The following is a 26,923-nucleotide window of genomic DNA, read 5'->3' as shown; positions in this document are numbered from 1 at the left end:
AAGAAATATAAATATAGAATAAACATCTTAGAGACATCTTGAATAGTTGAAAAGGTTTATTCTTCCTTCAGAGTAGAGTGGAAATAATCAGTGAGGAAAAGTGAATGGTGTCTGTGTGAATAGGTCAGCCTTTACATAAGATATGTCTACATCAAATGTCTAGTAAAAAGGTCAGAGTCTAAACACAAGCAGGATCATATAGAATAATCATAAATATTAAATAGAGGTGAGATGTGTACTTTTATGACTTCAGATCATTAGAGCACATGGACACTAAACGTTGTAAAATGGTGATTGTTGGAGGAGATATATGTTCAGGAACATCAAAGAAGCGATCGGGAACATCATTGAATTATTGCCCTCTATTTATGTCCGAGGGTTTGAGGAATTTTAACAGGCGAATTTAATTTGCCCCCTTGTGGCACATTTAAGAATGTATTACAAACAAACTTGTACCCAATGGACTGTGAATGACCCGTTTTTAGTCTTTTCTGGGAATGCTTCTAGGAATGTTTCGATAAGACATTAGATAAATAAAGCTGCTGATGATAAAACTGAAATCGTAACCAACATCTAGACGGAGTTATTAAGCGGACGTGACTGTTAATTTAACAGCAAATCGATGCAGACATACTATTTATTTGCTGTTAATAGCTGCTTGGTGCTCATTGTGATCACAGTTGTCCATCAGTTTACTTGAACTCAAATTGGTCATGAGTTTACAGGACTGGCGTCAAAACAACCGCAGACGATTTCCTTGAGACGACAAACAGAGAATCATGAGAACTTCCCATACAGCATTTATTTAGGAGAGGTTTAAGTAAATACATTCGTCGGAAGGATTCAGAGCAGGATACTGTTTATGTTTTGTTATGATTTCATGAAATTCCTTTGTCAGACTTAAATCCAGATATAACTGCATCTAAAATTAAGTTAGACTATGTGTTTTTTGCAGTAGGCCTAGCTCGTATAAATGTTTTTGAATTATTATCTCATTCTGCTGTGTTGAATAACCGAGACTGGAAAAAAAATCAAATCAGTAGATTCAATAATAAAATATGTTAGAAAATAAATAGGCCTGATGAATAATCATTTATTTTACTAAATGTTTTTTATGTTTAAATAAATAATTCATCAAAAGATAAACGTTTGGAATAACATGTTACTAAAGTAACTCGATTCACGATTAAAACAGTGATTTTGTTTACTTTCATTTACTTTAATATTAAGTAAACAAAATAATGATAATACTTCAGAATACTTATTAATAAACACCTCCATGACAAAGTAATAAATTGCGATAAAGGTTAATGCCACAAAACAAACTTGTGCACATGTGAAACTAGAAGACCTCCCAGTATCATCTACCACTAGAGGGCGATGTTTCCAAACGCCGGTTTAAAAATGCCACATCATGAAGTTAGTCCATTTAGAGTTTCCGTAGATACTGTTGTCATTCCACTGTCAAAACTACAAGTTTAATTCATGTTTTAGTTTATAAGCAACTTTAACTGTACATCTGCGATACTTTATTAATCGACATGCCGCTAGGTTTATTATAAGACTCTAAGTTATAAACTCTGGAAAATCTTTTTTTATTCGTTTACATTGTTTCGTTTTGATAACTGTCCGATGGGATTATTATGTGGAGCGCTGTGTGGTGTTATTGTCACATTATCAGTATTTATTTTGCGAATATTTGTTATATTACGGCATGGATCTACACATAAACCGGGAAAGAAGGGGTCTGTGTCGGTTCTGGTGGTGGCAGGATCAGGTAACATCAACCTCTCATGTCAAATAGTCAGATAACAGAGAGGTGTATTATTCACTAGTATTATTCCCAATACAATGCACCTGCTATCACATTACTTTACACTGCTATATTCTTTGAGATTAACTTTTATAATAATTTATTTTACATTAAACGTGTCTTTGCTCTCCTTTAGGAGGTCACACGACTGAAATCATTCGTTTGATGGGGGCTTTATCTCCGTTTTATAAACCTCGACACTATGTCCTCGCTGACACTGATAAAATGAGTGAAGAGAAGATCCGAGCATTTGAAGCAGAGAGAGAAAAAACATGTTCAGCATCACAGGTGATCCATCTCTACTGCTGTTCATCAGTTGTAATGTTTTACTTTGACCAGCAGATGGCAGTAGATCATTTTCTTGTCTGAATTTCTTGTGCACAAATGGCATGGTACATACAAACTTTATCATCATAGAACTTGCACCAGCGGCGCAGAGGTTGTGGGTTCGATCCTAGAGAACACACGCCGATTACAATGTACTTTACAATGTGCTTTTAATAAAAGCATCTGCCAAATGCATGTAAATGACTAAAATGTATTTGGGCTATTTAGGCACAAGCCCTATCATACATCCCAGACAAACTTTCTGTTTAATTTAAAAAGTCAACTGTAAGTCAAAGAAAATGATGCTTCTTAGACAGTTGTATAGGTTCTTTAACCCACATGGTTAACTGTTCGACCATCACTGCTTTAGGTTAAACACATTCTCTGGTTCAGTCAGCTAGAGTCAGCTAATGCTCTGGTTCAGGAGCATTTTACCAATTCTGACCCTCGACGCATGTGGCAGGGCATCCAGGCCATTAGTGACTATAAACCCAACCACTCCATCCCCATAACCACAGATGCTGCCTTTCTAAACGAGCTTAATGACTTTTATGCACGCTTTGAGAGAGACAATAAGGAACCCGCCACCAGGCTCACACCTTCCACCGACCACCCAATCATCACACTAAATTCCACAGATGTTTTCACTGAACTAAGCCGGATAAATGCGCGCAAGGCTGCTGGCCCTGACGGCATCCCTGGTCGCGTACTCCGGGCATGTGCGGAGCAGCTCGCTGGGGTCTTCACGGACATCTTCAACCTGTCCCTCGCCCAAGCAGTGGTTCCAGCATGTTTCAAATCCACCTCCATTGTGCCCATTCCAAAACATTCCAGCCCGACATGCCTGAACGACTACCGCCCTGTAGCACTCACACCCATTGTTATGAAGTGCTTTGAGCGGCTGGTCCTGTCACACCTAAAAGACTCTTTACCATCCACACTGGACCCATACCAATTTGCCTACCGTAGCAATAGGAGCACAGATGATGCAGTGTCCATGGCGCTGCACTCCGTGCTCACACACCTGGACAATAAGGACACTTATGCACGCATGCTGTTTGTAGACTTCAGCTCTGCATTCAATACCGTAATCCCTTCCAAGCTAATCATCAAACTTGGAAACCTAGGCATTAACAATACAACCTGCAACTGGATTATGGATTTCCTGACGAACAGGCCTCAGCTTGTTAGGCTAGGCAACATCTGCTCCACCACAACCACCCTCAACACTGGTGTACCACAGGGCTGCGTACTGAGCCCCTTTCTCTACTCCCTTTTCACACTCGACTGCAGGCCTGTGAATGGATCTAACTCCCTCATCAAGTTTGCAGACGATACAACAGTGATTGGTCTCATCAGCAACAACGATGAGACTGCTTACAGGGAGGAGGTACGGCACCTGGCCACATGGTGCTCAAACAACAACCTGCTCCTTAACACTTCAAAGACAAAGGAGATCATCGTGGACTTCAGGAAGGCGAAAGGAGGCACACACGACCCCATCCACATTAACGGGACGGCTGTTGAACGTGTTTCCAGTTTTAAGTTCCTGGGGACCCACATTTCGGAGGACCTGTCCTGGACCACCAACACCTCATGCCTGGTCAAGAAGGCTCACCAGCGTCTCTTCTTTCTGAGGACACTGAAGAAGAACCAACTGTCTTCAACTATCCTGGTGAACTTCTATCGCTGCACGATAGAGAGCATCCTGACCAACTGTGTCACAGTCTGGTACGGGAACTGTTCTGTTGCTGAGCGCAAGGCACTGCAGCGGGTGGTGAAAACAGCCCAGCGCATCACAGGAACTACACTCCCTTCCATTGAGGACATCCAGAAGAAACGCTGTCTGCGTCGAGCTCGCAGCATTCTCAAGGACTCCTCTCACCCCGCTCATAGACTGTTTACTCTCCTGCCTTCCGGTAGGCGCTTCAGGTGCCTCCGGGCAAGAACCAGCAGACTAGGAAACAGCTTTTTTCCCAGAGCTGTTTCATTATTGAACTCTGCTCCCCACTGATTTCACTACCTCTCATAACTTTAACTTAATGCTGCTATTATAATGTTTACATTGCACTACAGGGCTGCCATGCATGACGGAACTGTACACACCAGTACTTCATGTATCTGCTCTACCGGACTGTTTACACGCATCATTTGCACTCTATACTGCTCACTTGCACACCAGGAACATTACACTGAATGCTCATTTGCACTAATGGACTACTCTCATAACTGCATTAACTCATCTACTGCACTGTAACTTTCATAACTGCATTAACTCATCTACTTCACTGTAACCTTAATAACTGCATTAACTCATCTACTGCACTGTAACTTTAATAACTGCACTAACTCACCTACTGCACTGTAACTCATCTATTGCATTATTGCATCTATCGCATAACAAACTGCATCTACTCATCTATTGCACTATAACTTCAATAACTGCATTAACTCATCTACTGCACTGTGACTGTATATCTGCATCTACTCATGTATTGCACCGTACCTTTAATAACCACATTAACTCATCTACTGCACTGTAACTTTAAAAGCTAATGTCTGTAACTAATGCACACTCAAGTCACTTGCACTATTGTATAGTCTATATTGTTATCTGTTCATAACCTCCTGTACATTAATGTTCACAGTATATAGCCTTCTGTATATATTGTTCATAGTACATACCGATTGTCATATTTTCATAGTACATGCCCAACGTAAATTATTTTCCTAATATTGTATTCTGTATTTATTCACACTGTATATCTGCACTTGCTAATTGCACTTCTGGTTAGACCTAAACTACATTTCGTTACACTGTACCTGTATATGTGTAATGACAATAAAGTTGAATCTAATCTAATCTAATCTAATCTATATAATCTTCTACTTCACAGCATTGTTATTAAAAGCGCTGTGGCATTGACCATATTGACCATCTTCTTTAATTACAGTTCACTCTTCAACGGATCCCTCGAAGTCGGGAGGTACGTCAGTCATGGAGTTCCTCCGTTCTGACTTCCCTGAGCGCTCTGGTGTCGTCCGTTCCGTTGGTCTTCAGACTGCAGCCGGATGTGGTGGGTCGTCTTTCTCTCCTCTTGTTCGTCCCCCATCACGTCCTCATTAAGTATTAATTTCCTCTGTTCTGCGGGACATCTGTTTATCGCCCTGCAGTAATGGAACATTTATGGCATATTTATGAGTGCCTAGAAGGCCAGCTCTTTTTTTATCAGTGTTTAAATACACTTTTAAAGAAAAGCTGACTTGCTGTGGTGTAGTCTGTGAGTGTGTACCATTTTTTTTGTTTAGAGGAAACCTGCGGTGCTTGCTGTAGGTACAGGTTCTGTTCACACTGGTTATGAGTTTACAAGAAAATGTGTGACAGAAATCGACACGTCCTTGACATGTTAACCACATGAAAGGTGGTTTAAACTCGCCTGAAACCTGCTTATTAGAATCAGCAGTGGCTTTTCTCTGATTCTATATTCCACACAGCAGCTCTGGAAATGTTTTAGCAGGTGATAGTGGACTTTTATCCTTCAGCAGATGATAAGACTATCTGCTGGGAAAATAAATTCAAATCCTGCTGTTGCTCTACTTGTCTTCAGCCGAACAAAAAGTGAAAGAGAGATTGAGACTATGGAAATAACCAAAACTGGATCAAACAAGGAGGGTGGGGGTTGCATGAGTAAAAAAGAGTAATGGACGGCGCTTAGACCCGAGCGGTAATCCATGGCCTCTCTCTCTCTCTCTCTCTCTCTCTCTCTCTCTCCTGTGGTTGTGTAATGAAGGGTTTCGAGAGGACCAGCGTAGGGGTCTTGTTCTCAGGATGTGGCAAGACCTTACTGGCTCCTCAGCCCGGCTGCTTGACTCCGATTCCTCTCACACATCCCTGTGGGGGTGGGGCCTGGCAGCATCGGGTGTCTGAGTTGCCCTGGTGACCTGACCAGAGGAGGCGGAGCATATGAAGCAGCCAGTGTTGCACAGTTAAAGCAATGCCGAGGCCTGTTCTGTTATGGGTGGTTGCGCTACCAGTCTGATAATCTGTAATTAACGCCTTCTTTCTTTACTCTGACGTCATGTTCCACTTTTCCCGTCAGTCTGGTCTTTGAGGGGTGGTATGGTATTTTTTTTTAAATGTTCGATTTACTCTAGATTTTTTTAAAATCCATATATTATTTATATATATTTTTATATTTTGATTTATTAAAAACTATTTGCAATTTTACTGTAGATATTTGGATGTATCACTGTTTTTCTTCAAATTTGCATAAACAGAGGTTAAAAAAATACCAGCATGATGTTAAAAATCTTTAAAAATATATATTTTGTTAAGCACTACAGTAATAAGAAGCCATTTCTTATTTTAGTCCTGAGATAAAATAGATATGGTATATTTATAATTTTATATCCGTTTTTATATTTTGAGGATAAACTTTATGGATAAACTTCTCAACAACTTTGGATAAAGTTAACATACAGTGTACTGCCGAACAGTATTCCATAATCCCAATCATCTTTATTTAATGCATTGTTTCATATTAGTTGTTTATTTGCATTGTGAGATTCAGTATAAATCCAGGTGTCCCTTGATTCACTGTTGGTCCGGGACAGCAGGATTTCCTTTTTAGTTTAGCAGACAATGTCTAAGATCTTCTTTACGGGGTCCGGTACCCCCATTGTGTGGCGCGGCGAGGGGCCGTCCTGATTCATATCTCAGCTGTTTGTTTAAACCAAACTTGTTGGTGAAAGGCTAGGAGCCGCCCGCCCTGCCCGCATACCAGAGAGTAACGGGGGAAATGGGGGGTCAGGTCTGGAAACCAGAGGTGAAGAAGGGGGAGGATTCAGTTCTCCTGTAGCCATAAAAGGAAATAAGTGCGTCATGGGTATTCACAAGCTCCAGATGTGTCAGTGCAAGCCAAGAGTCTGATGCCGTCACTTGCTTTTGACCTGATTCTGCACACCGTGCCTATAGGCAATGTGGAGAGGTTAGGAAAGAATGCTACCGTCTGCTATTTACGACGTGCACAACTGTCTAGACTAGACTACAATGGTTATTCATGTGTAGCCTACTATATGAAAATAAATTAACTTTAGTTTTTTTGTTAAAAATGGCCATTTAGGAATAGACTAATACTGACGAGATACATACACTGTTCTTTTCTTGTAATTTGTAATTACGTAAAGTTCACAATGAGCAACTGGTAATCTAGCCTAAAAACTTAAATATGGTGTCCTTTGTAAATCCCCACTACAAAGTGTGTGCGATAAGGATCTCAAGAAGGAAAAAACAGTGTGATCTTGCAGGAATCTGTAACAATTTTATGAGCTGGCAAATTTGTATGAATTCATCATGTGAATCATACGAAAACGTACGATTATCAGAGAAAAGCAATGCTGAAGCTCCTCCCCTAACCCCACCCCCAAACCTTACCGTCAATGAGCAAACTAAAACGAACAAATGAGATCCTACGAAGTCATACAAATTAGCGACCTTGTAAAATAGTTCTGAATTGCTGTGAGATATAATTATTATTACAAACAATTTTGTACACAGACCTGCTGATGTCACTCAGTTTGAAGAAACAAATTGTGACACAAATCTAAAAGAGAAGAAAAAGGCAAAACTATTTAAAGAATTCACTTCGTCTGACAGAGTGGAAAAAACGAGGAGAGGCTTTTTGAGGAAGGGGAGTTTGTATGATTTACAATAACAAATAAGGGGCCTTGACGTTGTGCGGTGGACGTCCCCTCGCATTCCAGAGCTACTCCTCACTGTTCACTCCAAAACTTTTGGTCCGTTTTGTTTTGCTATGCACCCCAAAGCTTTGGCTCCATATGTTTCATCTTAACCTTATTTGGAAATTGTTAGGGAGCGCAGGAGACGAGGATGCCGATATTTCATTTGTTTTTCTTCATGCTTTGACGAGAGTTATTGATGGATTATGAAAGACATCAGCTTGCGTATTTAGAGACCGGCAGTTTTTAGCATCAGAACAACTCCTAGACTTTAAAATAGCTTTTAAGCATATACAACTAAACAGTAGTGGTGGGCATAGATTAATTTTTTTAATCTAGATTAATCTAGATTAATCTTGGAATTAATCTAGATTAATCTAGATTAAAATGGCTCATTTGAATTCTGCCGAAGGCATTCAGAATATGTGTGCTACCCAAATAATGACTAAAAGTAAGTCTTTGAGAACGGGTTTCTCAAGCCAGGTGGTGCATTAGACCAGGGGCTCATCTCCTGTTTTCAAAATGCATCACAAACTGCTTGAGAAAGCTGTTCTTCTATGATAATTGGTGATGAAAATTAAATTATGTTCAATAAGATGAACTTGTGTTTACTTCCGTATTAGCTAAGGGAAGATTTGCGTTTAGGTGGTACTTGAGACTGGAAGAGCTCCTACAGTACATTTACATTTAGTCATTTAGCAGACGCTTTTATCCAAAGCGACTTACAAAGAGTGAGGGAGCAACAAGCGATATGTCATACAGGAGCCATAATACATTAGATCTCATAGCCCATAGCTGCATCCATGTTAGCACGTCACGTTTGATGCGCTAATTTCAAAGTAACGTTATGTTGTGTTCAGACCAAACGCGAATAGCGCGTCAAGCGCGAGTGATTTATATGTTAATGCTAAGAGGCAATAGACCTACTTGCGGCGCGAATCGCGCGAATGAAGCGCTGGTTATGAGATGATGAGGCGGCGCTAAGGACGCGAATGAAGCCCTGGTTATGAGATGATGAGGCGGCGCTAAGGACGCGAATGAAGCCCTGGTTATGAGATGATGAGGCGGCGCTAAGGACGCGAATGAAGCCCTGGTTATGAGATGATGAGGCGGCTTCTGCTTCCGCGAATGACGCGAATCACGCGAGTTGAAAAATCTCGTTCTCGCCCCGTACAGTGCAGTTAAGCTGGTATACATCCGCGCTAAAATATCAAGGTGAAAGTCATCATAGCTTGCGTAGTATAGACCCAGCTCCCAACCCAACTTTGAGAATAGATTAACGGCGACATTTTTTTTAACGCGCGATAAGAGTCTCACTGCGTTACGGCCCACCACTACTAAACAGTTAAGTTATTATGATAACTTAGCTGAATAATTAAGTTATATTGATAAAGGGAAAGTTCACTCAAAAAAAAAAATTCTGTCATCCTTTTTTCTTCCTCATTCAAAACCTGTTCATGACTCTTTCTTCTGTGGAACATTTTGAGAAAAGTTTTGTGTCCATACAATTGAAGTAAATTGGGATCAGTGTTGTTTGGTTACCAGTGTTCTTCAAAATATCTTCATTTGTGTTCTGCAGAAGAAAGAAAGTCATAAAGGTTTGGAATGAAAAGAGGTCGAGTGAAGGATGAAAGAATTGTCATATTTGCGTAACTATCCCTTTAAATTCACAAACTTTCTCAGTAAATGAGTTTGATATTTATAGTCATTAATCAGAAAAGCCATGGTTAGATATCAAATCTATTTTTAGTTTCTCTTATTCTGTTTGAGAAGTTTACTTGAAGACACAGCACAGAGCCTGTTATTCTTTAACAAAGCTCAGGATGATCTTGCGTGCCATTTATGGACCCGACACCTGCTGTCTGGTCTGTGCTGACTCATGTTACGTCAAGGAACGGAAGTCACGAAACCTGGCAACAGTTTGATTTTACCTGAAGCTGTCGAGTGGTGTAATATATTTCCCTTACCTTCGTGACTTCATTGGTTATTATGTGCGTGACTCACTCCGGTGTCCTTACATGTTTCTGACACAAAGATGACTGACAATGATGTCATCGCTGGAATAACAACTGTTTACCCTTAAAAGGCCTTTGTATTGCTTACCCATCAGTGCATAATCCCATGCTGGTTTAAGATAACCAGAGGTTAAACAAGCCTTGTTACATTGGATGATATGATTCAAATCTAAACTCTGCGTTTATCTGCTGCTATGAAAAGGTCCAGTGAACCTGTGGTTTAGACACAATTTCGAAAGCCATTAAAGGGGATGTGCAATGGTTTTTCATGCATTTTGACTTCTTTAAAATGTCTTCTCCTGCTTGACGTGGTCAACTTGTCAAAAACGAGATGGACGTATGGTGTAGTATTTCTGTGCTCGATTCACTCTCCCAGTGTTCGTATATGTTTCGGAAAGTTTACGAACATGAAAATACGTTTTGTAACAACTTTTCTTAGTCACTTATTGGACAATTCTCCTGTAAAAGCACGTCCACGGCAAGGCAAAAGAAATAGGCTGCCCACGCGTCTACTGACGAGTGATAGGAAGACCCGCTTGCCATCAAGATTATCTGTGCTGTGGGCCTGCAGCTCATTACTCTTGCGATAGTGAGAGAAGTTGATGTGTGTTTGTTTGTTCACGGCATTTCAGTGATGGATGTTATATAAACTCTGGATATGACGCTGGATTTGGAGATCATTTGAAACTGATAGATGGAGTGGTCCCAGTGCTAAAAGATACCGGACATGAACAGCACGCAGTAAGTAACTGAGTCTAATGTATGTGTTTCGTTGGCACACGTCGGATGTCTTTGGAAATAATCATACAGCGGTATCTGTCATTCTATATTTGAAGGGTGCGAGTCGACACTATTCTGTAAGTACTCAACATTAACATGAGATATCCATAAACTGTCTGTTATGGCCACTTTTTGTGAAATAGTGTCTGTTCTCTTTTCAACTGGAGATGTTTCATTTTATAATCTAAGTATTGTTTGAATATTGCATTAGGCATAGACATACGTTGCACACAAAAATGTTGGGTTTATTATTCATATTTATTTACTTGCAACTTTCTTTGATACTTTAGGGTTTTGAATGCATTAAATGTTTAATCAACGTTTCAACATTTTTCCAAAAGCCCAGCCTCAGTTTTCTATCTCGTGATTTATCTCGTGTTGACGGTTCACATAATGCCCGTTTCAATTGGCACCATTCTGATGACAGACCTAAATAGCACTCTGACAGCTGGCCTTGTGCCCGTGGCAAATGCTATTCAGACTCGGTACACAATCCAGCAGCCATTTATTGCTGAATTCAGCATCTCTCGGTTGGGTGACAGCCCTCTCGTTCCCCGAAAAGAACTGGCAGGTACGTGTGAAATGTCAACACTGCCGGATCTGGCCAGCCCCTTTTCATTGGTCATCCATCTTCAGATGCAAGATGGGAAGTATTCTGGTATGTTTGGAAACTGGCAGAATATTTAATGAGGTTACACGCGAGAGAAAGCTCAGGTGAGGCATGTGACAGCTAGAAATAAGTTCATTTTGTGGATGTGGAAAGAGAGGGATCGGTTTCAAAGCAAAGAGGAATATACCAATTCGTTTTTTGGTTGCTCACAACCTTTTTCCACATTTTAAGTATCTCTCAAATCACACCTAATTTAGGCCACAATTGTGCCCGGACCCTCAAAGTGGAATGAGTAAAAACAGCTCAGCTCGTATCACTTTCAGCTCCGAGCCAGAGGCTGTATTTTTCCATCATTAATGTGTCTGAGCCATCGGCGGGAGATGATTTCTCCAGAACCGATGGCTCATGTCCACCGAGGTCTCACCGCCTTCCTGTGCTGCTCCTTGTGTCTCCAGTTCTGAACCAGAAAGCTCATATTTCCATATTGGAGAGCACAATACTGTGCAGGCGTCTTTCCGCTCTTGTGTCCTAGATTATTGTAGACATTTATCAATTCATACACTTATAAATGTAGATTATAGTTTGTAATGTGTACTCTGATGACATCCTTTTATGTTTGTGTTTAAAGGTACTGTGTAACGGACCAGGGACGTGTGTCCCGCTGTGTGCCGCTGGCCTCCTCCTGGGTGTCCTGGGCGTGAAAAGGGTTTTGATCGTCTTTGTGGAGAGCATCTGCCGGGTGGAGACGCTATCCCTGTCTGGAAAGATTCTCTATTACTTTGCTGACTATTTCTTTGTGCAGTGGGTTCCATTGAAGGACAAATACCCCAAAGCTATTTACTTGGGGAGATTGGTGTGAGGAGAACATTGTATCGTCCTCAATTGTTTGAGAATAACATGTTTTCATTGATTTTCTTTACTGTGACGATCTTTTTAGCGTTTCATTCCTATGCAGTTACTGAATTACTGAATAAACAGCTTGGTTAGATCTCAGGGATGACTGTTTTTTTAGTCAGACTGAGAACTGAAGTCCAGAGGTTGAGCTGATGTACTTACCTGAGAAAAAAATCTTACTTGTTCATACTTGCTGATGCTTTGTCCTCATTCTTCTGTTTGTGATCAAGAAATGATATTGTTATTTTCTTTCTCAAGAAAAAAATACAGTATAAAATGCATGAGGGTATTAATAGCATCAAAGAGATAGTTCACCTAAAATTTAAAAAATGTAAACTCTGTATATGACATTTTTTTCTGTAAAACAGAAAAGAAGATATTTTGAGACATGTCTCGTGATTTTTTTTGTCCTTACAATGGAGGTCAATGGGGAAGGGTGTTGTTTGGTTACAGAAATTCAAAGAGGACTGAAATGACATGCAGGTGAATAAATTATTCAATCATTTTCGTTTAGGGCGAGCCAAATGTTTACATTAGCACATTCATTGTCAGTGGCTTTGTGCAAAATGTCCTGCTAACAACAGAATGCTAATGCACTTCATTGTTGAACTCTTCCTGCGTTGAAATGTGAATTCAGAGGAAACAGTGGGAATGAAAAACTAACAGCAGGTCTCAGCTGGGTTTTGAATTGAACGTGTTTTATAGATACTCTCTTGTAATTCCTGTTTGCAAAAATAATGAAACAGCAGAACTTAAAGCCTTTATCTGTAAGGACAAGTTCACACAGGTTGAGATCTTGCTTAGCATTAAGTTTGCTCTTAACTTTGAAGTACCTGAACAGCTGTGAGCAAATGATGTGATTTGTTAGGTGTATGATGTAAATGTAACGTGATATGATGCCGACACGTATTCTGAAGACATACATTTAAAAAATATCATAGTCCTAGTAAATACTTTCCACCATAATGAATTGTCATTTGAGCCTCCCACGACAATTTGGTTTCTGTTTGAAACGTTCTATCTCATGAATCTCATGTCAAGGTTTCGGATACATCACATGGCAAATATTTGTTATCAGAGATGTACTAAAATGGGCAACATCCTCATGTACTCCGTTTCCCTGTATGCACTTGTTGAGTGACAGGGTGACCGAGATACTTTTCATTCAAACCACCTTGCACCTTGTTTTTTATGTCATGCCACCTTTGCAAGGCAACCTACGAGATAAAAAATGACAATGGCAAGGCTCCACCCAGCACATTGTGCTTGAAGCATGAAATGGTCACTACAAACACAGAAATTGGATCCACTTGTCTATGAAGTAGGTCACCCGTTTCATCAGATCTTTTTTGATCTGGTCATCTGGAATGAATAAAACAACCCTATCGGAGATTCTACTGTAGTTAACCATCATAAGCAATGATATCTTGTTAAAAATACACAAAAAATGAGTGATTATAAATTACAGTGTACAAATGAACTGAAGGACAATCTGTGACCTTTGCCATAGAGAAAGAAAAGAAGCCGCAATATGCTAAATTAACACTTCTGATTGGCTCCAGAAGCACGTAAATATTTGACCCCGCCCCGCTCTTGAGGTAGGAGCAAAAAGTTTGTGCGTGAGTAGTCTGTCGTTGAGTGAGCTAGGACTACACATGCATACAGAGAGCCAGTTCATCTTTGCCGTGATTTAACTGTGATTTTTCTAGGACTTATTACTTCACTCTGTTGTGTTTTTCCTCGACTCTTTGTAAAAACGTCAAAAAAGTGAATCATGACCCAGTTTAACAAAGGACCAGCCTACGGGTTATCCGCGGAGGTTAAAAACAAGGTAATGTGACGTTTTTGTAACGGTATTTGTTTGTTGAGGTTTCTACCTCAACACTTAAGTTACCTTATGTTGTTATCTAGGTTATTTAAAGGATCAGATATTCAGATAACTAATGTTAGGATTTTTTGGGCGCTTGGCTCTATAAAAGTTTAATTTGCGAGGTGGGACTACTTTTCCTTTTGTGTTGATATGGATGAATTTAATTGTTTTTGTTTTCTCACCTGTTTTCTACCTTTTCGGAAATTAAACGATGGTTATACAGTAATCATAGTCAAACTGTGGTATGTGTTGGAAATCCAAATGAACCATTGTGCAGAAGCCATCACATTTTTTTAAAAACTAGATTGTAATGTATGTCGATAAAAAGCGAATTAATCTCAATAAGTAAGCAATATTGTCGTTTTAAATAGTGGTTGCTTTGTGTTGTATTGTAGTATGCATATCGACTATAATGTCTGTGTCACATCTCTTCACAAAAGTTTATAGTTAAACTTAAACATCTTCATTCTAGATTTTACATTGTGTTAGTTTTTAGTGGTTCCAGAAGAGGAACTTCACATATAAACCGTATTGATCTCAGATGGTGTGAACAGATGTGTGATTGGCTCCAGAGGAATCGTTCCAGATAAAAAAAATATCCTTAAATGTTACTGTCAAAATATATGTTACGAAGTAAAAACATTCCCAATCAGATGTAAATGGAGTGCATGATAATTTTGGGAGAACAGTATTGTAGTGGTTGTTGTCTTGCGTTGGGATGGATGTAGTCTGTTTATTCATGCCAGCTGCCCTTTAAAAAATACAGTTATATTTCATAAACCATGCTTATTCAATAGAAGTTGAGCAAAGTGGCTTTGGAGAAAGAAATAAGAAGAAACGTGATCAATAAAAGTAACCGTATTATCATTGCTTGGCCTACAATCAAAACAAAAATCGTGAAAGATTTGACGGGAAGAGAGAGATTATTCTAGACTCTGATAGCTTCAGCCAATGAATTAAAGGCTGTCCATTGACATTTCTTCAGCATGACATCATCTGTTCTAAAGAAGGGTGACTTCTATATTTTGATTTATGTAGTTTAGCAGTACACTTTTTTTTTTAGAGGCAATTAACTTAACAGCAAACAAAGTGCGTCTTTGGTGTATACAAAATTTGATCACCTTTCAACATTAGTTCAGGCCATCGGAAGTAAAGGTCTTGGAATGCGAAGCATTCCTAAAATGTGACGAAGTACCGGAACAGCTGTGATGTGTATGATCCGTATCTTTTAGAAGGATTGAACGGTTGGCTTTGATCTGTCAAGGTGTTTTTCGCAGTAATGCTGTAATGACCTATTTGGCTCAATGAATGAATGTTGCATGTTCAGCTATATACTTCACGTTTTATATCATTTTCAAGGGATCCATTACACCTGTGTTTTACAATCTATTACTTTATTCTTTTTTTCTCACTTTGGTCAAACAGACACTTAAAAATGTTAATTCTTTTGTAGTATGAGTAATCTTTACTTGTAGTGCTGACTCTTGGGCCTGTACATGAAGTGCTTTGAAAAGTTGAGCAAATCTTTTGAGCAAATGTACATGAAGCTGTCCGGTGTTTGGTTTACTTTGTAGAAACAAAAGCAGCTGGATCTTGCATAAGAAATGTAGGCTACGTTGTATATTTCTGGTCATGTCCATCCTTACACAATACATAATACAAATATTCAAGTTTTTCCTCTGTTCCTTGGAGAAAAACTACCTTTTGAATGTAAGAATGTTCTTCATGTTAGTTTCTTTTTTGGGGGTCATGAACTTTCCAAAGACTTGTTTGTCTTGTTTCTTGAGTTTCATCAGCAGCCTGTTGAAAGTCGATAGCTGTTTTCTGTCTTTGTTTTTCATCAGGCTGAACTTTGCAAATGCTAAGTCTAATTTTGCGGCGAGGTTTAGACGTTTGAGTTTCAAGATAATACCTTCTAATCAACTTAGACCAAATCCCTTTAAATGTCAACGGATCACACCACGTTCTCAAATAGAATTAGTCCTCTTAAAATAAAACTTCTACAAATGACATAATTGCAATGGTTGTTTTTCCCACTAAACAAACCACCCTCTTGTGGTTTTGTAATGCCAGACACAACTGTTCATCCATTCCGGGCTTATTGTCAAAGCATCATCCACTGTTCAACAGCACAGTAAAGATATTGTTCTGACAGGCTATTTTTACACATAGGAGTGATGTCAATTAACTTATTATAATCCTAAGCAATTGTGTTGCATTATAGTAATTGTAATGTTTAACGTTTTCGTCATTTCTCAAACTGTTCGGTCAAAGAGAGGTCAAGCAGGCAATAGTGGAGAAAAACAGTTGGAAGCCATCGGTGATGTCATGGTTGTTGCTAAAATGAATAAGGCCTGACAAAAATTGGGTGGGGCCCCTTTCCTCTTGTTCCAATAAGTAGACGATACTATTGAAAGACCCCCACCGTCGACAGCCATCCTGAACTTCTCTATGCTTTTACAATTGCTTAGTTTAATCCTTAGCTCAGGATTAAATATAATATATCTGTTTTATTTGTCAAGATTCAAAAGGCAGTTGTAATTTTTGATGAAGATGTATCGTCACTTTATTGTCTTATTAAAGGTTAATATGACAAAAGTGCCAAAACAGGTATCCAAATGATTATATGTAGCCTACTGTTCCAAAATCATAATGACTTCGTTTGAGTAAATGGTTGAATTCTCATTTCTATGTGAGCATTTCTAAGATACTTTAAAGAAAGTTTTTACCTAAGCCATTTTGGCTCACCGTTGATTAAAATATCTTTATTTGAGTTCAGAACTACAAATAAATAAAATAAATATACAGGTTTGTAACAACTGAAGGATGAGCAAATAACACATTTTTTATTTTTGGTTGAACTATTCCTTTAAATGGTTTTAAACCCACTGGTTTGGTTTTAGCACACTCATTCCAACCCTTTTACCTTTTCTTATCTACATTTTTTTTTTATGTTTTGTGGATACATTTTCCTTTTTTTGTGTGCAATATTCCAGTTTTACCCATCTGTCAGAACTTTGAAATTCCCCCAAGGCAAAATTTACATAGAGGAATTTCCCTTGAACAGTTTGGATGAAATTCAACCGTTGAGGCACCTTGATCTTCTCGAGCTTTGGAAAAGCTTTTTCTCAATGTAAAAGTCATATTATGCTTGGCTTGACATTCGGTATTCATCCAAACGCGAGTGTCGTTCGGTCTGTGAGCATGGTGGCTTGGAAGTATGCCAGTACTTGGCCAACAACACAAGCCCCAATGTCCTGGGAGAGGCCAAAGGGTGTAATGTCATAGGATTAAGGTCAGAACTGGGGAGGGGTCACGGTGGTTCTTGGGTAAACCAAAACCAGGGTAACCTGATGGTTTTGGTCCAGGGCTCTAATGCCACATTCCCTCTTGATCCTCTGCACGAAACATCTTTATTGACGTTCTGTTACTGCTGATGGGCCTGGCCAAGGGGTCATAACACTCCCCCAAATGTGCTGATCAGCAATATTTTTCAGGATCTCTTTAGTCGAGTGTGACTGCAGATGTTAACCCTGTGTTGCCGTTTTGGGAAAGACAGGAAAGTGTGTTTTCCTGAGGCTATTGTTTGGCATCTATTGTTCTGTCGGATCTCCAAGCAGTAGAAACATACTTGAATATGTTTATAAAAAGATGACAAAAGTTTATTGGAAGTTTAAAACCCTTTAAGCTTAAAGTTTTATTGTATAGTCATTCAGCAGGTGAAATCGTTGATTTTTAGCGTCATTGGGTCATCATACCATAACTCATCCAAAAATAAAACATCTGTCATCATTAATTCTCTCATTTCAAAACATGTTTAACTTTCTTCCGTGAAACACAAAAGAAAGAGATATTTTGGACTCATTGTGTCCTGTTTTTTGAATGAGCATTTCTAGTTGACTTCACATGCATGGTAAAGCAAATTTCTCCACGTTGTCCGCTCCGCTGAGTGTTTCCATAGCGCGGAGTTAAATATTGTCTAATACTGGCAGGACTGGCTGCTCGGATCTGATTAAGTATGCATACTCCATAGTAGTATCAATGACGGTTTGCTAGCTAGTAAATTCTTGTTCTTTTACATCATCTTGGCTTTGCAAAGTAAAGTTATTTTTTCAAGTATTGTTTAAAACTATTTTGATGAGTTTGTGTGCCTGTTTTTTTTTTATCTAAACATAAGGTAAGAAGGTCTCTCCTCTGTTCATTGGTAGAACATCAATCTCTAGGGGATAAATTGATCATGTTGTGTTGAAAGAGCCCTTTTGCTCCCTGACCTTGTTTTAGTTTACATGTTTGCTTGGTTTTTGTGCCGTCATCAGTAAATGATTAGAATCATGAGCGGGGAGGCCACATCCACAGCTTTCCAGAATGTTCCATTTCAGCAAATGCCTCAAACATCTCCATCAAGCACCAGGTCACTTTTCCATTACTCTACCCCTGGCTGGTTTCCCAGTATACTGAATGAAAGACACTTTTCCAATCTGTCAGTCTCATCGCTCAGCGCATTCTTGTGTTTTTGTCCCTATTGTCCGATTCATGTCTAATATAAATCACACCAGTTAATGGATCTTTAAATCAGAGATATAACATTCTTTGTAACCGAATCGTCTGAAACCGATCGTTTTGGACTGTTTGGAACGTGGTTCTTCAAAGATCAAAACCTTTTTGCTTGTCATTATAGGCGCAAAGGCATCTCGCTTGACCTCAAATTGCACAAGGGAACTGCCACAACGCCCCACGCACCTTTTTTTCCTAGTGGTTTGAGCTTATGTGTGGGATCGAGCATTATTGATCTTCAGTTCGCTGAGAGCCCTTTTTTTGGATGTGTACGGGCCCTGAGCAATATCTTGTTGCATTTAAGTATCAACTTTGTCCCGGGGTTTCTACTGAAATTCCTGAAAGGAAATAATGTAGTTAATATTAAGGTCTTATCGTAGAGCATGACAAATCTAAGCACAGCTCATAAGTTTGTTGAAATCTCCAGACGAAAGGAATTAAATCAACCACGTGTCATTTTTATCATAAGTAACCTAGCTTAATAAGCAGAGACCAACCTTAGCTATTCAATGCTTTATATACCCCTGAAAAATGTCAACAAAGTGGCATTGTCCACTAACAATCTCAAAACATTGCTTTGTTTCTGTAAGTATTCCAGCTCGCCTAGCAGCTGTTGCTCGACCAATGAGATGAGGGCTGGACTGTTTATGTATGTGTTTGTCCAACGCCAGTAGGGGAACCTATTTGAAAACGACAGTAAAAAGGACAAAATTTCCATTATTTTACTTTTTATACCGATTGGTGTTTTGAAAAAATATATTTTGTGTACCTTAAAGGGGCTGTGTGTAATTATTTTGGAGGATCTATTAACAGAAATGCAATATAAAATTAATAACGGTGTCTTCAGAGGTGTAAAAAGACCATTTTCGACACCTAAGAATGAGCTATTTCTATCTATATACACTCCCCCTTACATGGAATTCGTCATGTTGTTTCTACAGTAGCCCTAAATGGACAAACTGCTCTACAGAGCGCATTTCATAAATACTTTCGGCAAAGAAGTGAAAACGTGACCACATCTTTGTCCTGTGTCAGCCACCGTAGTGCTTCGAAAAGGGAGGTGGTGGAGAGAGCCGTTGGTTGAAATTCGCAACTTCGCCTATTGAGGCTGCTAAATGTCATACACTGGACCTTTAATGAACTGTTTGTGATCATATCTATAAACATGGCTTCTTTAGTAATAAGGTGATCTTGAAATGAAACCAGTTCAGTTGTATGTTCATGATGCCTTTCAGTTTCTTGACAATGCCTTTTTTGGTAGTTTATTAGCAATTTTTAAGAAATAATTTTTACTGGAAGCCGTAGGCTGTAAATCCAGGTGTTAATAGTGGTTTGTGCTGGATTTAAAGGTTTGTGGTAGCTGACGTCTTTTTAAAGGCCATAAGGAAATTTCTGTGTTTCCTCAAGGCTCCTGCTTATCATGTTTTGGCGGAGAAAAGAGACATCTTCTGCACTGTTCCTGTATCTCTCCCTCTCTTTCTCCCGCCCACATCTTGATACCCACATTTAGCTTTGTCTTTGGATGACCTGACCCTGAGAGCCGGACGTGAAATGAAACTCCTGTAATGTTCACCGTTTCCTGAATTTATTTTAATACTGTGTCTTTGGAGCTCTTTACAGTAATTGCACATGCAGAAATGACAATTCTAGAGTTGTTTACTTCCCCTGTTTTTATGTAGAACACTAAGGAGTCGGACATATGTGTATGTCCAGGGATGCATGTCCAGGGATGCATGTCCAGGGATGCATGTCCAGGGATGCATGTCCAGGGATGCATGTCCAGGGATGCATGTCCATGTTTGTCTAGGGATGTCCACGCTGCTTTTCTTATACAATGAAAGAAGAGGAAACAAGCCCCAACAAAGAGCTGATAAACAGTACGTCTGCTACGTACTGTTTATTCGAGTGGTCTCGCACATCTCTTTTACCTTGTAGTTCACACTAGTTTTATTTTAATGTTACAATTTTAAATACTGCATTTAAATAAAACTATTTTACCTAATCTCACATACGCTTTCTATTAGTCTGGCTCAGAAACGACAACTCACAAGACATGTTTTAGGTTTTTATTTTTTGCAAGATTGATATTTCAAATGGATTGTATATACACGCAGAAAGTTTGACTTTTATTTTAGGCTTACCTGCTACTAGACTTCCGACAGAAAGTCGTAGCACACATATTTAATTTGTGCTATATTTGATCGTTTTCCGTAGCTATCATTCGAGACATGGTAAACCACATATATTCTCACTTTTTCAAAATAAGAAATGCTTTTTATATTGGTTTTGGGTGAACTAGTCCTGGTTAATTTTCTGGTATGTGTCTTTACATGCCTTCAAATCACACAGATTTAAAGTATATGTTCTTGATATCTCCAAGACGAAAAACAATCTGAAGGCCGCAAGCATCTGTCATGTGTTCTGTTGTTCATTTTGACCTCCATGTTCAATGTCAAGAAGCTATTTACAGTCAGATAGCTCAGAGAGAACTAACAAACTAACCAGAATACTTCACACTAGGGGTTGAACGACCTTTGATTTTGCTGAGGTCGACTACTATGTGATGACTCGCGTCGACTTATCAATGACATCATTTATAAATAAAATAAGAACAATTATTTGATGGGTGTGGGCAGTAAGACCCTCCTGTGTGTGGGGTGCGGGAGAATGGTCGCACCCCAGCAAAATAGCCTGCTCTAAACTTTTGTTCATCTATTGCACAAGAGCAACAACAGACAAACAAAAATAAAACCAATTTAAAGCACGAGGTCTGTTGTAGCAGGTCTATGCAGTAAAAGAGCAGCAGCTGGATCTCTACAGCAGCCTAACGTTATTTCAGATCTGAAGCGTTTGTACAAACCGAACTTCCCTAACCTTTACAACAAGTCAAATGAAAGGGTCACGTGCACTAATAGATGAAACGACAGAAAAATGTGTCGCGTTTGTTTGTGACTGCCTATGACTATGCAGCATAGGTTTATCATAGTGGACTTACAAACACTGCTCACAGAAACATTTCATTTTATTCTGTTTCCTTAATGTTTTATTAAATGGGGAACAAGTACAAAAATAGCCTATAATATTAAAAGATCTGTGCGTAGAAGCTAGCACACTGAAACACTGGAGGCATCAGCGTCAACGCTGCTCATTTACTTTGAATGGGAGATGTTATGCGTTGCCGCTCTCAATTGTGGGTCCGTCAACGTCGCTCATTGGTGTTGCTTGCGGCAAGAAGTTGAATGTTTCTCAACTTTTCAAGTGCCAACGCAGGCGTCAGGCAATCAGATCACATTATGCAACTAACATAGTGCATACACTAGCCAATTGAGTTCATGCAAGACTGGAGAACAATTTGATTGGCTGTTGTCGCTATGACTATCGCATCGGCCACACTTCAGATACGCCCTCTGTTAAGCGTTGACGCTGACGCCCCATGTGAATCCAGAACAAATTGTGAATGTTGCGGACGAAAACAGGACACATTGTTAATGATGCGTGCGGAAGTGTGACAAGATAACTTCAATTATTGCCGCGAATGTGACAGAATCCCACTGCGGGTGGGAATGACATCTGTCCTTCTCACAGATCCTTGGAACCTTGGCCAGTTTTCGTCTTAAAAGGTACAGTGTCAAAAAAATCCCATGACCCGCGACTAGTCTACATCAAGCTTTAAATGTCGTGCCAGAGTATTATAGAGTACATAACTAGGGATTTTGAAGGTCCTAATTTGGTTTATGGAGTGTCCAACAACAAGTGTCTTTACATAGGTGTAAAAACGATTATTTCGTAATAATAGGTAGTTACTTTTACCTTACTTCTTGACTGCCTCGCAAATGATTGGTGTTGCGATTCATCTGTCTAATCCCCTCCTTTCCGCTGGGCTAGTTTGATGTGATTGGTCTACTGTGAATGAGGCTCACGAGCTAGAGTGTTTGGGGGAGAAGAGTGAAGTTTTCGTGGGCAGTCCTAGCAAAACGTAGGCGGAGACTATATGTAGTGACGTAGATTCGTGGCAGCTCTCAAATCAGACTAGGGACGACTCGTTTGCGTGATTCAGAGTCAACTTCTTTTTTTCCAAGGCAATAACTTTATTCATTCAAGTGCTAACCTTTCAAACATGGCAACATTGCATACTCAATGAAATGTCATTTTCATGATGTCATGTTATGTACTCTTTAATGTCGACTAGTTCGTGCAACCCCTACTTTACACTGCAACTCTGTGGGGTTTATTGCTTTGTTGTTGACTGAATCTCATGTCAGAATTACATCACATGCTTTAATAGCAAGCAGCCCAACTCTGAAACAAAGTATGAAGCCCAACAACACCAAAAAAAGAGTTCTGTTCCATCCGATTGAATTACGCTTAGTTAAATTTGATGGTTTCCAAAGGCTCTGGTGGAGTTAACATGAAAGAAAAAATGTCTAATGATTTAAAATGTAAGGGTCTGTTTGTCATGTGGTTTAAAGCAAACATGTTTTGCTATGTGAAGATCAGCCAAGCACAATACAGTGGCTGAGATAAGCATGTGTGTATGAATGCTCAAATGTGACCCTGGATCACAAAACCAGTCTTATGTAGCACTGGAACTTTTTTAGTAAAAGCCAAAAATAAATTGTATGAAAATTATAAATTTTCTTTTATTCCCAAAATCATTTGGATATTAAGTAAAGATCATGTTCCATGAAGATATTTTTTAAATGTCCTGCTCTAAATACTTAAAAATGTTAGTGGATGGCCTGCTACAGCACCTCTGATGAACATCTTTAAAGGTGATTTTCTCAATGTTTAGATTTTTTAGCACCCTCAGATTCCAGATCTGGAATCTCCGCCATATATTGTCCTATCCTTAACAACTCATACATCAATAGAAAGCTCAATTATTTAGCTTTCAGATGATCTAAAAATGTTAATTTTGAAAAATTGACCCATAAGACTGGTTTTGTTGTCCAGGGTCACAAATGTACACACGCAGTCCAGAGGATGATGATGATGTATGGACAGTGTACAGCAGACCTCACAAAGCCAGTTTGACTCCTGAATGACTGATGGTTAGATAGCTCACTCATTGGCTTATTCCTTCTGTCACTCACAGATCGCGCAGAAATATGACCTACAGAAGGAGGAGGAGCTTCGTTTCTGGATCGAGGAGGTGACTGGAATGCCCATCGGAGAAAACTTTCAGAAGGGTCTGAAGGATGGTGTCATTCTTTGCGAGTGAGTCTGTCCTCTATGTCAAAATGAAAATTCTATAATTATTAACTCATCCTCTTTCTCTCTTCCGCAGAACACAAAAGATATTTTGAAGAATGTTGTTAAGACCCTCCCATTCACTTGCATTGGTTACAATGGAAGTGAATGGGGGGGTGTGCTGTTCATTTACCAACATTTTTCAAAATATCTTTTGTGTTCAGCTGAAGAAAGCCTTTGAAAAAGGTTTGAAATGACAAGAGGGTGAGTAAAAGATGACCGACTTTTATTTTGAGGGTGAACTACTACTTTACCTGGTTCTTTAAAACTAACTTTTTTCAGGGTAAAAAAAAGGTCTCTCTACCTTGCACTAAATTTTAACAGATTTTTATGTATAAATATAATGATTATAAGTTGTTGTTGGTTACAATTTTGAAGGAAATGTCAGTTTGAAATCAATCTACTGTACATGCATTGAGGCCCGGTTTCACAGACATGGCTTAGCTTAAGCAAGGATAAAAACATATTTGTCAGCTCAAACTTTTATTTTAGTCTGAGCCGAGTCTTAAGCCTTGTCTGTGATACCGGGGAATAATGTTTAGGTGATGATTATGTAATAGGAATGAATGTTTACTTGACTTTTTTACTGTTTGTTACTTTTTAGATTGATAAACAAACATCAGCCTGGATCCATAAAGAAAATAAACCACTCACAGTTGAACTGGCATAAGGTAAATATTTTTAAGCTTAGGATCATCACATGATGACACAATGGTGGAAAGCCAAAATACCTTAAGATCTTTGTTCTCATTGTATATTTTTGTGTAAACACAAAGTGGATTGAAGAATATAAATGGACCCATTCAAACACTCTTCAACACATCCAGCAACAACTAGCTCTTTTATCCTCAAAGAAAAAGCAGAGTTAACCAGTTAGGTTACTAAGAAACACACCCTCACTGTTCCTGTTGTTGTCTCAGTTAGAGAATCTTGGGAACTTCATCAAAGCCATCTTAGCCTACGGACTGAAGCACAACGACATCTTTGAAGCCAACGACCTCTTTGAAAACGGGAACATGACACAGGTCCAGACCACACTTCTCGCTTTGGCCAGCATGGTACGTTTAACATCAAGATGGAATTCGATCCTTAATTTAAACATCTTTCAGTTATTCATATGTTGAATAATTTAATACATATCTTAATCAATAATAAAACTTTTTTTCTTGCAGGCAAAGACCAAAGGCATAGAAACAAACTCTGACATTGGGGTGAAATACGCAGATAAGCAGCAGAGGAGTTTTGATGAAGAGAAGATGAAGGCGGGCCAGTGTGTCATTGGACTTCAGGTTATAAACGCACTTCTCAGAACATTCTTAATGTTCGTGCACGCATAACATCAAAAACCTAAGTGCAGTTGTTTTTTGTAGATCTATTAATATTTTTATTTAGCTTTTTGTTTTTAGGTTAACTTTTGTTAAATTTTTTGCAATTTTATTATGTGATTTTATAATAATATAAATATGTAATATTTTATAAATGAAAATGTTATTTATATTTTTTTAAATATAAATAACATTTTCATATATACACATATATATATATATATATATATATATATATATATATATATATACAATATATAAGGAAGGAAAAAATATAAATATGTATATATATATATAGAGTAAGGAAAAAATATAAATAACATTTTCTTTTCATTTATATTTTTCCTTATTATCTATATATATATATATTTTAGCATCTTAAACTTATTTCAGCTTATTACTGCGGCAACATTTCTAAATTTGTGGTTTTTCAAATCATATTTAGACCAGTGGCCATGTTGAAAATGTTACTGTTTATATATATTTGTTTCTAAAACGCTATTTAATTTGATTAAAATATATGTGATTAAAGTGTTTGTACATATCCTTTCAGATGGGAACCAACAAATGTGCAAGCCAGGCTGGCATGACCGCTTACGGGACCAGGAGACACCTGTACGACCCAAAGACACAAACAGAGAAGCCCTACGACCAGACCACCATCAGCCTGCAAATGGGCACCAACAAAGGAGCCAGCCAGGTACACTCATTAAACACAACACCCAAAATTATTGGCAACAACCATTTTAACAATCATCTTTCTCCAGGCTGGAATGTCTGCTCCAGGCACCAGGCGGGATATCTTTGACCAAAAGGCAGCCCTGCAGGCAATGGACAACTCCACCATCTCCTTGCAGATGGGCACCAATAAAGTGGCGTCTCAGAAGGGCATGAGCGTGTACGGGCTGGGCAGGCAGGTGTATGATCCCAAATACTGCGCGACCCCCACGGATGCTGCCGTTCACACCAACGGGAGCCAGGGGACCGGTACAAATGGTTCGGAAATCAGCGACAGTGACTATCAGGCAGAATATCAGGATGAAGAGTATCAGGGAGGATACCATGACGAGTACAGAGGGCACTACAAGGACCAGGGCATCGACTACTAGAGAAAAAATGTTAGAGCAGTATTAACACAGTGTATGTAAACAGAGCAAGTCATTTGCTATGGCCTTCGTCTCCCACAATTAACCCACCCCTCCAGGGCATGTGTGCGGGTGGCAGTGTCTTGAATGATTATCACACATCTGCCGTCTTAATGGTGAAATTGAGTTGTTATTTTTAAACATTTTATATGAAGTACGGAAGAAGTTCCAGTTGTGCAGTAATTTTTTAGTTTGCCATGTGCTTTGCTTTTTTTGTGTCTTCAGATCTTGGAGCATATTGAAAGCCCATTTTCATTCAAATGTTGCTACACAACAATGCATGACAGACAAAAAAGCCTTTTAAAGACATTCCATTTTAATTAAGTGTTTTCTTGTTTAAATTTCCCTATCACTGGAAGTATTTTAAATCTGAAGTTTTTGCAAACTGGACAAGCTAAAAAAAAGCATTCCACTATATTTCTTTATGTAGTTTTTTAATTTACGTGCCATAATGTCCAATTTTTTTCCCAATGTATTTATTGCCCTGCTTTTAAGTGTAAACCATTCTTCTGGCATATGGTTCTTTTGATATGAATACGTTTTATGTTATAAATAAACTATTGAAATATCAACTCTCCAAGCATCTGTTTCGCAAACTACA

General features: G+C 38.9%; 2 protein-coding genes across 2 annotated transcripts; both read left to right on the top strand.

Annotated features, from left to right (window-relative positions):
• The first annotated feature begins 1,447 nt into the window (after positions 1 to 1,447).
• Positions 1,448 to 12,563, top strand: alg14 (ALG14 UDP-N-acetylglucosaminyltransferase subunit). Its single transcript, XM_056738390.1, has 4 exons — positions 1,448 to 1,777; positions 1,950 to 2,101; positions 5,095 to 5,217; positions 11,913 to 12,563. The coding sequence occupies exons 1-4, from the start codon at positions 1,633 to 1,635 to the stop codon at positions 12,141 to 12,143; spliced, it is 651 nt and encodes a 216-aa protein (XP_056594368.1). The 5' UTR covers positions 1,448 to 1,632; the 3' UTR covers positions 12,144 to 12,563.
• Positions 12,564 to 13,786: 1,223 nt separating this feature from the next.
• Positions 13,787 to 26,894, top strand: cnn3a (calponin 3, acidic a). The gene is made up of 7 exons (XM_056738387.1): positions 13,787 to 14,009; positions 23,698 to 23,819; positions 24,457 to 24,523; positions 24,773 to 24,910; positions 25,025 to 25,141; positions 25,731 to 25,877; positions 25,945 to 26,894. The coding sequence occupies exons 1-7, from the start codon at positions 13,953 to 13,955 to the stop codon at positions 26,284 to 26,286; spliced, it is 990 nt and encodes a 329-aa protein (XP_056594365.1). The 5' UTR covers positions 13,787 to 13,952; the 3' UTR covers positions 26,287 to 26,894.
• The last annotated feature ends 29 nt before the right edge of the window (positions 26,895 to 26,923 follow it).

This window comes from Triplophysa dalaica, chromosome 23 (genome assembly GCF_015846415.1).
Source record: "Triplophysa dalaica isolate WHDGS20190420 chromosome 23, ASM1584641v1, whole genome shotgun sequence".
Lineage (NCBI taxonomy): Eukaryota > Metazoa > Chordata > Actinopteri > Cypriniformes > Nemacheilidae > Triplophysa > Triplophysa dalaica.
Note: the sequence above shows the minus strand (reverse complement) of the source record. Positions and strands in the feature narration are given on the sequence as shown.

Bases quoted from the DNA above. Each gene is read 5' to 3' on its own strand.
- alg14 (XM_056738390.1), top strand. From the start codon at position 1,633: ATGGGATTATTATGTGGAGCGCTGTGTGGTGTTATTGTCACATTATCA. The intron at 1,778-1,949 runs GTAACATCAACC...GCTCTCCTTTAG, and splicing joins TCTGGTGGTGGCAGGATCAG to GAGGTCACACGACTGAAATC. The intron at 5,218-11,912 runs GTGGGTCGTCTT...TTGTGTTTAAAG, and splicing joins TCAGACTGCAGCCGGATGTG to GTACTGTGTAACGGACCAGG.
- cnn3a (XM_056738387.1), top strand. From the start codon at position 13,953: ATGACCCAGTTTAACAAAGGACCAGCCTACGGGTTATCCGCGGAGGTT. The intron at 14,010-23,697 runs GTAATGTGACGT...TGTCACTCACAG, and splicing joins CCGCGGAGGTTAAAAACAAG to ATCGCGCAGAAATATGACCT. The intron at 25,878-25,944 runs GTACACTCATTA...ATCTTTCTCCAG, and splicing joins CCAACAAAGGAGCCAGCCAG to GCTGGAATGTCTGCTCCAGG.